This window comes from Centrocercus urophasianus, unplaced genomic scaffold, assembly GCF_019232065.1.
Source record: "Centrocercus urophasianus isolate 14NV4802_14NV808 unplaced genomic scaffold, USGS_Curo_1.0 seq_17, whole genome shotgun sequence".
Classification (NCBI taxonomy): Eukaryota; Metazoa; Chordata; class Aves; order Galliformes; family Phasianidae; genus Centrocercus; species Centrocercus urophasianus.
The window spans coordinates 5222170-5234574 of NW_024884722.1; the positions used below are offsets into that span (position 1 = coordinate 5222170).

The 12405-nt window shown below is 41.7% G+C and overlaps 1 protein-coding gene across 3 annotated transcripts in view; it reads right to left on the minus strand.

Moving 5' to 3' along the window:
- Positions 1–12405, minus strand: part of GRK5 (G protein-coupled receptor kinase 5) — a 163228-nt gene that overhangs the window by 42225 nt on the left and 108598 nt on the right. For all 3 annotated transcript variants that reach the window (XM_042818854.1, XM_042818856.1, XM_042818855.1), the window contains one exon: positions 7080–7157. In XM_042818854.1, the coding sequence (XP_042674788.1) occupies positions 7080–7157 (78 nt within the window). The remainder of the gene's footprint in view (positions 1–7079; positions 7158–12405) is intronic.

A 12405-nucleotide genomic window follows, 5' to 3' on the forward strand; every position in this document is an offset into this window, starting at 1 on the left:
CTTCCAATACTTGAAGGGACCTCAGAAGCAGGAGGGAGACCAACTTTTTATAGGATAGTGATAGGACAAGGAGAAATGGATTTACACTAAAAGAGGGGAGATTTAGCTTAAAAGTTAGGAAGAAATTCTTTTCTCAGAGGGTGGTGGGACCCTCCTCCTGCCCAGAGTGGTTGTGGATGCCCCATTCCTGGAGGTATTGAAGGCCAGGCTGGATGGGGCCCTGAGCAGCCTGATCTGGTGGGGGTCAACCAGCCCATGGCAGGGGGCTGGAACTGGATGACCTTTAAGGTCCCTTCCAACCTGAGCCACTCTCTGATTCTATGTTAACAAGCGTATTTGTTAGCCAGGGGGCAGACAAGTACATCTTTCCACTTCCCAGCTAATCTTGAGCAGTCTGCACTATTTGCACGGTGTACTCAGCCTTTTCAAATACCCTGGCTAGTCTCCGAGAGGAGTCATAGCAGCCTGGGGGGCTTGCCTGGCCTCAGCAGACAGCTGTGAGCCAGTTTTACATGTGTGGTTGACATGAATTAGCTGAAGTAAGTTTCCATTTTCCAAAGGGTCAAGTCAGAGCACTTCCAGCAAACACAGGGCAGCTAGAAGGCTTCTGCCCACTGAGCAAGTCATCCCAATGGTTTTCCTGACCACAAACGACAGTTATGAAGCATCTCCTCTGCATGAGAGTTGTAAACTTGGGAGTGTAACTTCCCAAGAATGACAAGGAAGGAAAAGCAAAGCTTCAAATAATAACACTAGCTAGAGTAAAACTAATATGGTTAACAGCCTGCAACCAATGCGAGCAAGTACAGTTCAAATGCAGCTCTCCTTAAACTAAAAGGACAGGGCACAGAGGACTGCCCAAGGACCTACTGTGGGGCAACACCATCGAGACAGAGCAGACTCCATGTTATTTCTGTAGGCTCTTGTGCAGTTTGGCTTCATTGCAGGAGACAAAAATGCTCAGTAAGTATTTAGTTAACTAACATTTGTATTATAAACAGTGGGTAAAGGATGAGGAAATAGGACTTGAGCAAACCATGAGAAAATGCTTTTCAGTCTGAGACCACAGCAAAGGAACTGCTAATCAAGGCAACAGATTTCTTTGAGGCCCTATATTACTGCCTGGCTGCAGTGGCAGAAGAATGCTTATTAAAATACATTCCGATTAGAAAGCATTAATTTGAGTAACAAGGTTGCCGTACTGCTGCTCAAATATTTTCCCAAATCAAACTTCAGAAAGATGAGCTGAGAAGAGTATTTTTCCGGACTAAGATGTAGTGATCAGCACACATATTGATTGTGTTATCTCTGGAACAATAACAAGAATTATATATTGATTTATCTGGAGACTGGATTGTACATTGATTATGCTATCTGCAAAGCAGACAGCTAAGTAAAGCTATCATCTCTGGCTAAAACTGTGCCTACAGAGTAGCAAAGTCAACAGAACAGGGAGATGAGAAATCCATTGAGTCACAGTGTAAAGTCCCAGGGCAATTACTTAAATGGCAAAACTCTCCTTGGCTCAAGTAAGGCCAGGATTCCTACTTAAGTATTCAGCATCGTGCAAAGTTTACTAATGGGAACCCAAAGGACACAGTGAATAGCGTTTTAAGCAAGTAAATAATTCTAACCTACCCTAAGTCCAAGTAACACATTGTGTTCAGACAGGCACTTCATTCATTTCTTATTTCAATTGGGTCCTTAATGAAATGCATACGGTTTAGAAAAGCTTGAAAACTAGCTCAGAAGATAGCTCTTGGACCAAGCCTTAAGGGAACATCCACAGTAGCCAGTGAAAAGCAATACTGTGTTGACCTTTTATCAGCAAGATAACAAGCTTACAAAGAACAGAGATGACTTTCTGGATACAAGTGACATAAGCTGAAATTGTACCAGCAATGTAACAATGTAGAAAAAAAGACCCAGAAGGCTCCCTTTTGAAAATGCAAAGCCTCATCCCATGTTTTACTATGCAGGTTGCTTTACAGAAGCTTAATGGTTGTCGTGGGCTTTTTCCCCCTCTAAGTTTCACTTACAGTGACATTCAGCTTTTATTTTGGCCACTCCAAAAACTAATTATGGAATCTTCCTAGAAGGCATTTAGTAAAACTAATCAGTTAGAGGAAGAGATCCCAGCACTGGAATCCAATTCCTGGCAGGACCTGCCCTTCCACCAATGGGATTCAGCCAGAACCATTAAGAAGTGATGCGTGAAACTTCTTACGGGAGATGGAAGTCTTTAGTGATCAAAGAAGATGAATGACTCAGAAGCACAAGTGCTAAAGTTTGCATTTATTTTCATGGTGAAAATAGGAAGGGAAGAAATGTCAAGGAGAGAACAACATGAAGGAAAAAATGCTTACCATCAAGATTAAAGCAATGGTGTGCAAAAAGAAAACTGGCGATGTGCAGAGCTAAGAATGGGTGCTTGTGAGTGTGAGCCTGGACTCAGCTGCATGACTTTTCCCAGTAGAAAGGCTCATAAATCATTTTAATTTCATCTCACCCATCTTACGTAAGTATTTTCTTCTGCAGAAAGAACTGATAGAAGAGCACTTTTTAGCCAGCGAACAAGTGGAAGGCCCGGCACTGCTGATCAGCCAGTCTCCCTTCCATAGGACTTTGTCCTCCCTTCCTTATCCTATAATTGTTCATATAAACAAAGACATATTTCCATTTAGCAAAATGCCCATTGCTCTCAGTAGGCTGGAGTAAGGAGGTTACTGCTGCATACAGCTAACCTCCTGCAGCAGAGAAAGACATTGAAAACGTGGCCTTTACTCTGTGCGTTTCCTGGAGGGAAGGCAACGGAACAGGAATTCAGATAAGAAACCTAACTGTTGCTGTTCTTCATATTCTGTGAAGTGTATTAATGGGGATAACAATACACATCAGACATCCTATTCAGTAACATTTTTAGTACACAACCGGGTCCAAATATAAACTATAATGACATATGGAGACTGCCTTAATAGCCATTTCAAATCAATTTAGTTTTATGTAGTGTCTCTCAAAGTATCTCAAGGTGGTGGCTTTGCAGTGACAAAGAAAATAATGGGCTAGTGATTTAGTGGGGTTAGGCATGGTGGCTTTCAAAAAGGAAGGCAAAGATGTTGCAGTCAGATGCACAGCTCTAATCCGAGAGCAGCACAAAGGTAAACGTATCCCTTCACTCTTGCACTACCAGAAGAAGCCTGGTAATGAAGACATGCTGGGTTCAGTTAAACTGAACCGTTCCAGGAGGCACAGAGAGCTTTTCCATTTGCAGACAGAACTGGAACCTAAATCTGAAACATTCTCACTCAATTGCTGAGATTAGGAAAAGCCAGGAAATAAATATTTGTGACCAATTCATTTTAGCAGTTTTACCATTATATTTCACAACCTCAGAAATTTTAGACTTCCTGTGGGTTGGACTTTTGCCCTACAGGCTTATTAAGTCAAAAAGGCAGCTTTAAGTGCCTTTTTCATGGAAACTGTTAAAGCTTCTCTTGAAGAAGCAGGATTCCAGTCAAGAAATCTCGATGTTATGTGAACACTGTGCTGCTCCTGTGAAGTAAAGATGGCCAGTAGATGAGTGTCCCCTCAGATCAAGGCATGGAAGTGACACACACCTCGTGGGACATAGCACTCCTGTTGATGAGGCCCTCTCACCAGCGCTTATCCCCAGAGGGCCCTGAGGAGTGGCCAGCTCAAAGTGGGACCTCCTGGGAGAAACAAGTCAATGCTTCTTCAGAGCATGTGTCTAGATGGCTGGTATCTTCACCCACCCCTTCCATGAGTTTTCTGTCTCCTGCTTACCATTCAGGTCAAGCTGCTCAGGAGCCATGGAAAAGCTTCTGTTTTGGCATTGTAAGTGAGACAATCACACGCAGCTCTTACATTTCCCTCCCATCAAATATTTCAGAAGGGGCTGCTGGATATGGGTGTTTCAACATACTTTTGGCAAGAGGGCGCATTGATGTCTTCCTATGGAAGAAGTAGGGATTTACTTCCTCTTTTTCCCAGATGAGAACCAGAGTTCCTACATGCCATTTCTCCTAGAGGCTTAAACCACCCATTTTCCCTTCCAGGTGCTAGGCCATGCTCAGAATTTGTCATTGCTGTTGCCTGTAAGCCAGGGAGCCATGGAAGCGTTACCCACACATGCCATCCTTGGCCTCAGCTGCAACAAAAGGCTGTTAGATGTCTTCTCAGCTGCCTCAGTGAGTGCTCAGGGGCTGCTCAGGATGTGAAAGCTGCATAGAGCCTGATCTGTGATGATCTGAAACGGTGTCTCCCCCTCAGCTCTCTGGATGAGCTCTGAGCTCCTTCAGTTGCCTCAGGGCTGATGCTGAACGCTCTCGCTAGAGCTCTCTATGCAGGCATTCACTGCTCCCACACACCCAAGTTTGCCAACTGTTGCACAGCGTAGTAACATCTCACAGTGCCTGTGAGTCACATGAGGTTGTAAGAACTGATGTGATGTCTGTTCATCTGGGGAAATGTTTTCCTTTCCTTTCTGCTGTACAAGTATTATATGCTTTACTAAATAAAGTGCATGTTCCCTATGCAAATGAATACATTTTGGAATGAGGATATACTGACACATTATATGTTAAATATGCATGACATTTAAAAACCCAAGAGCTAAAAATCTTTTATAAATATTAAAGAGCATGAAGTCTACTTTTTATTTTGATTTTATTTCTGATCTTGCACTCTGGGAAAAATACTATTTACATTATAAGACTGAATTATCTGTCCAAGAGCCAAACCTATAATTTTATTCTATCAGTCAAGCTGTATGTCACACTATTTCTATATCAAGACAATAAGGTTCTTTGAAGTACAGACACACACCTATTTGAAAGAAACTTCTGCTCTGAAAGCAGAAGGCTTTGGAATCAGTGGCTCTTTGTATCTTTCGAGGCAATGACAGCTAAATGGAGAAATGCAGCAGTGCAGCACCTAATGAAAAGAGGGTTTCTTTGCCGGCCAGGACCATATTCCATTAGGACATTCGGGTCCAGATTAACCTCTGCATGCATCTAACCTGATTTTGAATTACTTACCTTTAGTGGCTTAAAGTCCATCCTTTGGAGGTTCCTACTTCTCTTCCTATGCTAGAAGAGAGAGCAGGCCACCTCAGCTCCTAATGCGAGTGTCTAAGGTAAGTATCCACAATGAAAAGAAAGAAATCCAGACCTTGCTGAAGATGTTTTAAGTAATTATTGTGGGACCTTTGTTAGAAAAATTATCAGTCAGCTCATTGTTATGGCGTAGCCAATATTACCTCTAGGAAGTGTTCTCTACTACCTGTAGAATGGCTTACACACTTCTCTAGGAAGAACTGTTTAAGAAAAAAAGTGCAGTGAGACCAATGTTGACATTAAAGCTTAACCAGCACAGTTTTAGTTTACAACAGAAGGCACATAGCTTTGTGTTTCCTTCTGCCCTAAGACCTTAACAGAATTCGAAGATGTCATAAGTTTCAGAACAGACCACATCCATTTTTCACACTGAAAAATCAGGTATGCAAGTCAAATAAAAAGTGTACAGCACTGCAGAGAAGGGAAACTCTAGTTCTAGAGTCCCAGTAATTTGCCTTCCTGCAACACTATTTTTTCTTGATGAAGACAAAACTGCTCTCAGCTTGGACCTTACTGACCTCACTAAACTATTCCATGTGCTTCTGCTGCACTATGGGGCTGCAAGTAAAGTAACAGATATGGCAGAGTGCAATGGGACATCAGTGAAGAGTGGCATCTGGAACTAAAGAGTGGCACTTAGCTGGAACTAAAAAGCACTGTCCTCTCACTTCCCTGTTCCTGATACCAGCAAAATGCCCCTCTCCATTTCCAGATCAGGACTAGAGCAGTGGGAAAAATTTTCCTTATGTATTTGCCCTTCTTTCCTCTGTTGATAGGAATTTAAAGACAAACAGTCACCTCAGTGGATGGAAAACAGTAGAACTTCATGCCCTTAATGAATGGGCAGCAGGAACTCACCCTGGTAGTGCTAAATGGCTGCACACGAAGCTAGCCAGGCTCAGGAAATGAAACCAGATCCCCAAATGCAGTCTGAGATAACTGAAAGTATGCACTGAAATTTACGGTAGGAAAATGACTGACTGGAAAAAAAAAAAAGGTCTGCTCTGCTCCTGCATCTCCAAAACATTTTGTACCATTTTAACACTTCAGAAAGATATCTGCCAAAAGTTCTTTTTCCTGAAGGTCAAATGTATTTCTCTTGTAAAAAAGATGAAGCAGCAGTTTTATGTCTTGGTTACTCCTATGAAAGCGACTTAGGAAAAATCCTAGGATTGTTCATATGTTGAATTTTGATGTTTATTGCTTTCTGGCAGTGACTTTAAAGCAAAGGTTAAACCTGGTCTGCAAATGATCCAGCCTCCTGCTCAAAAGGGTTAGTGCCAGTGCAGCCTGTCTAATATTGCTGCTGCAATCTGTACTTCTATTCAGAGTGCCACCCTGTGGACACGGTTGCTACCACGAGCTCCTTTGGACAGCCCAGTGGTGCAACAGTCAGGAGCTGACAGCAGTGGAAACCAACTGGTGGTGTCACCATCAGCTCCAAGACACACAGTGTCAATTTCAATCTTGCAAGCTTTTGGTTGCCTTGGGGCAAATTTGTGTAGGAAGAATGTAAGTTTTTGTACCAACATACAACATCTGTTACCAAAACCCATCTTTGCTGGTGCTTCCTACCCAGCAGTATATGAAACACCACAAATTTGAACAGAATAGGAAATAACCAGTTGATAAAGTTGCGAAGGTGTCCTGCACTGCAGCACAAATGCAGAGCTTTGCACGTGGACAAGAGAACAGAGAAGCCCCTTCTCATCATAGATGACTTAAGCCTCTAGTAAGCACAAGTTCATTCTTAAAAGCCAAGATTAAACAGATTAAAATACAATTTTCTTTCTGTTTGTGTAAGACTTGCAAGTTTATACACTGGAGATTGCCATCATAAATTTTAGGGCTCTAAAATTATATTAGAAAGCCTAGAACAACCTTGTTTAGCAAAGGTGTGCCTTGCAGCATTCTTTCAGTAACACCACTTTGGCTGCCCCTTACCTCTGGGGTGAGGTATTTCATCATGATTTCCTTTCCCTTCTCTCCCAGCTTTTCATCTGGAGCAATTTCATATTCTGCCTGGAACAGATATAAAGAAATTGTCAATATTTGCACTCGTATTTCACTATCATAACTTCATTTTGGATGTGGTCTTACCCAAACGTTCTGTCTGAAGAATCTGGAGAATAAAAACAGTTTTTTGATGGAAGTAAAACCTGTACACAGAAACTGTCCAAAAATCTTCCACAATATTTTGAACAAACCCTGGTAATTTGTTTTCTGAGATTATATCTCTTCATTAATACCAATACAATTTAATTCCTTTATATTTTACAGCCTTGCCAAGACAATGTTCAGAAAGTAACCAGAGACAGTAACTCCCTGGGTCTTGCTTAAAGAAAAAAGAGGATACAAAAGGTAATTTTTTTCTCTCAGTAGTAGAGGAAGCGAGTTTTTGGTTAATTCTTGCCACACTGGTATTTCAAGCACCAGATGAACTCCTTCGCTAGGCTGCCTGATTGGAAGAATGGGTCTTCCCTATTTATTTACATCTTCCCTTGGTCTAGCATCCCTTCTACAGTGCCATGAGACTTGCCCATCACTTTTAGTGATCCTCCAGCCAACTCTCATGAAGGCAGATCTGAGAGCCATTTTTTTTAGGCTGATTTCTCAGGATGCAGATTAAAACAAGAGAGGAGACAGCATAAGAAACAAAGAAGTATTACTGGTGCATTATGAAGACATGAATCACTTTAGTAGAAGTTTTGGAATCATGGAAGGCATTCAAATTAAAAACATGCTGCATAGAGTCCCAGTTACAAAATGATAACGACAAATTTGTAGAGGCATTCCAACTTGGCACTACCCAAGGTACAAAGATTTAGCCTTAGGATCAAAAGATTTTCCAGGAAAAAAAGTCAGCCTAGCACTTTTCATGACTGCTTGTATTAGAAAAAGGATCCCAGATAATCCTGCCAAACCAATTAAGTAACCTGGTCCAATACAAGCTGTTTGAGATGATAAATGAGGAGGAAGTTAAAAAAAAGAAAGTAAATCAGACTGAACTGGCAAACACACAGAAGTACAAACTTCAGAACTATTGCCCACTCGAAGATGTATGTACTGCTCTGACTGAGATACAGTAAATCTGAAGGAAGGAAGGCTGCAATGGATTCCCAATGTAAGCAGACCCAGGAATGACACGAAAACCACAGCGTAGTAATAATGCTACTACCCACCTACCTGGACAGTGCTGATTTAGCTACTGCAGCTTAAGTCTAAAGCTATGTACTTAACCATGTACACAGCAGGTCGCCTGAACAGTTTAGAAAGACGATCTGATTTGGTTTGGGAAGTGACAGGGACTGCAAAGAACCCAGACAAATCTGTACTGCTGATGGCAAATGCACTGAAAGCTGAAATCCACAAGAGCAGTGCTTCTCTTTCAGTGCCATTTTGGGAATGAACCAATTATGTACCCACAAAACTTATTACAAGGGTTTAAAAAGACATCTTTCATCCACTTTCCTGTCCTTTTAGATGCTATCTAAATATGGGTTGTTTCAGCCCTGTAAGCATGGGTAATCTCAAATGTTTACAGCATCTTAACAGCAGTCTTCTCCACAATTCCTTGCTACAGCATAAAGCAGTGGCAAGGGTAACATAAGGAACAGTTTCTTAAAAGGTCAGAGTTGCATCTTACTTTGCCCCTTACAGTTTGTGGTTAGGTCCACACACAGACCAGGAGTTTTTCATCTGAAAGAAAACCAAAGCAATGTATTTTAAGGAAAAAGAATCTATCTAAACAAAACCTTTTGCACAGAAGACTGCCAAACAAAGAGCTCTTTGGCACTGCCTTGTCATGGAAGTGACTAGGAGAATCAGTGAGTCCTCAAATCAGTGCTATTTACAGATTGACTAATAATAACTGCTTCTTTCTCCTTCAGTTGCTTTCAGATTCTGAATACTCTACCACACTTTTCTGAAAAGGCCAAAAGAAGCTGGGCTCACAGATTTCCTAATGGATCTGTCTCCATTATCAAACATTGGTCATCACATCAGCTCAAGACCTGCAGGATGGAGATTTGGAATATCAAATATTCACTTATACATGGTAAGTGCCTGGCAACTACCAGTGCCTCCTTTTGGAGCTGGATTGGTGAAATAAAGAATGATGGTGCTTTGAAAGTTAAGTATTAAGACATGTAAGCCAAGATCTTAGCTTATATAAGTGGAGAAATGTGAATTTCTCAAACAGGTAATAATTTGGATGCAGAATCTCATGCATTTGGTCTGATCCGTAATAGCTATGTCCTCTTACTGATACATGTGAAAGTGCTTCAGTAATCTCTTGACAGAATGTTTTCTTGAAGATGTTGTTTGGCCACACAACTCTCTGACAACAAGGATTTATGTCAGGAATGCAAATGGTACAACTAATGCATTTTTCTACACAAAAGTAAATTTTCCACAAAGTTGCTAGCTTTCTCTTCATTACATCCACTAGTGAATATGTAGACTCCAGAAAAGCAACACCTGATACAAATCACAATACACAGTTTGCTTGGGACTAGCAGATCCTGCTAGTATATTAATTTTCTAGTAAATAAAAACTGATTCAGAGTTGTCCTTTGCCACCTAAAATACATCATAAGGTTGTCAAAAATTCAGTGTCCCATCAGAACTATAAAACAATAAGCAAATTGGGACAGAGCTGAAGAAAGAATTTTTGCAGGAATTGGATCAGTGTTTTGAAATACACTTCCTGATGGGATTCGACATGTGCAGAACTAAACACACACACACAGAGTATCTAAGATAATTGGGAAGGGATAAAAAGAACATTTATTTATACTTGCATTTGACATTCTCAGAAAATGCTACGGGATGGTGGTGAAGGTAGGAAGTGACAGACAAGGGAAGGTGTGAAAAGGAACTGTAACTGTGAACAGTGTTGATTTCACTGTGGCTCAAGTACTGTAAGCCTGCTTCATTTTGTTTCTGCGTTCATTATTATTTCTCCCCTTGGTGCCACTTTTGAGCCACTTGGCACCACAAGACAGTGGTGCACTTTCAGCCATAGACTGCTACTGCAAGCAGAATTACACACATAAAGAGTCACTTCCTCATGTTCTCTCTGTTGCATGCCTGGGAAAAATACCAATATCCTTGACTCTCAATCTTGTGCTTAAATCACAAGATTCATTCCCTTCTTCCAAAAGGGAAGAAGGGAATGAATGAATCTCAAAAGCATAGCTAAAATTTGAAAATGCCTAATTGGTAGAAATAACATTATTAGTTAAAATCCATGTGAAACAAAATATTTTCCATTATTCCTTTGATGAATCCAGGCATGTGTTTCAAAGCTCCTGCTCTGAAGTCTAATAGCTTCTCCATGCCCTAGTTAGGTCAGACAGGGCCCTATTCATTGCTCATAAATGAGGAGAGGATTTACAATCACCCTGACCACATGGGACAAGCCGCAGGGAAGGCTCTCTCTGCAGACAGGCATGGATCCTTCCGTCGAAATAGCGAGAGGATGTGGGCTCACTGCCGTTTGTTGCTAACTGGTCCTTCGGCTGCTGTTTTGGAGGTAGTTATTCAGGCGGCTCCTGCTTCCCTAGAAGGAACCCTAGCTAAATATACACATGGGTGTGTAAAGTGCTGTCCTGCAGCAGCCATCCTTGGGATGGGCCACAGGAGATGGGATGGGGAAATGTGATGGTAACCTTCTTTGTGATAAGGCCATGACCTCAGGGATGACCAAGAAAGGGCTGGATAGAGACTGCAACCAACAGACAAGATTAAGCATTGAGCGAAAAAGAGCGCTTTGGATGAAACTGGCTGAGTCACCAAGACCGGTGGGGCTCACATGAGCAACCTTATTTCTGACATTGCCTTTACTTTCATCTTAACATTCTCTGACTTCCTGAAACTGCGTGGTTTAAAACTATGTGTAAAATGAAAAACAGAGCCTAAGGAATCACTCTGGATCCAGGCGGACTGTCCCTCACAGCAGGCATCTGCCAGTTGGCTGGCTGGGTAGGGCACAGCTGCGGGAGTCAGTCCTCTGTACCCGCCAGGAGATGGACACTGGAAGGATGCTTCTAGAAGAGCAGGGTTAGGTTTCTCAGTACAAGTCAGGAGCAATAGAGTCAAATCCTGAGCACAGGCAGCAGATTTCATCTTCTGTTTTGGTCCCAGTTTTATACCTATACCTTCTACCAGTACCTCCTCTGTTATCCTCAACTTCCTAACTGCTGCAGAGCCTGCTTCTTCCACCTTGATCTCTGATTTCTGCCCTGTTATTGCTCCTGTGCTCTAACAATCATCCTTGCACTTGCCTCCACTGAGATTTAAAGTCTGTAACTGAAAATTGGAAAGCACAAAGCAAACAGCTGGGATTCATAATAACTCACATTTCTAAATGAAAAGTTAACTTGAAACCACATTTTTCATGTTAAAGCACAGGACAAAAAAGAGTCCTTTTGACTGTTTAAAAACACATTTTGAGTTAATGAGTTTGTTGATATCAACAAACTGGCATTTCTGATGGAAAAAGCCTTGAACAGCTTTAAGACACACATACACAGATGGTTTATACACCATGCAAGGGACTTAACCAAATGAAATCTCTCTAACAGAGACACGTTTTTTACAAATGGCACTAAATGGATGCTCGTTCATCCTGTTACCCCAGATAAGTGTAATGTGTAGTGAAGCATTCAGCTGAAAATTTCACCCAAAGTGATGATAGTGTCTCTCAGCCTCTGCCCCAATGCCTGGATAACACAAGCAGAAACAACCCAGAGAGGCACTGGGGCTACTTTTCTCCACGTGTACTTTTATCTGGCTTCAGTGCAAAAAAACAACAGAACATAGGAGAGAAAATAACTCCAGGTTTTGTTCTCCTGGATCAGAATTAGCTATTCTCTGCTCCCAGCTCCCTCCAGTTAGTCTAAACCTAATCCACATTAAAATGTTAGAAATCCTCCCCTGAGAATGAAAAAAGTTCAAAAATGATGGATGGGAGAAGATGAAACAGGAAAGTGGCTCAAGAGACTTGCAGTAAAGTATTCATTACAATAGCACAGCAAAATCAGAGAGCCAGCACCCCTTCTGAGGAGAGGACACCAGCAGGAGGTCCCTGCTGCAAAGCCACCTCCTTGTGCTGTAGGCACAGGCTGGCTGGGAAGGAAATGTACATTGCTAACGGGTTAGCTGCTCACTGATCTGCCTTTCAGCACAGGAAATGTATCCCCCAGCACTTTATTTTAATGGCTGTCTTTCAACAGCTAGAAAGCTCTATGACGTTGTTAAAATATTT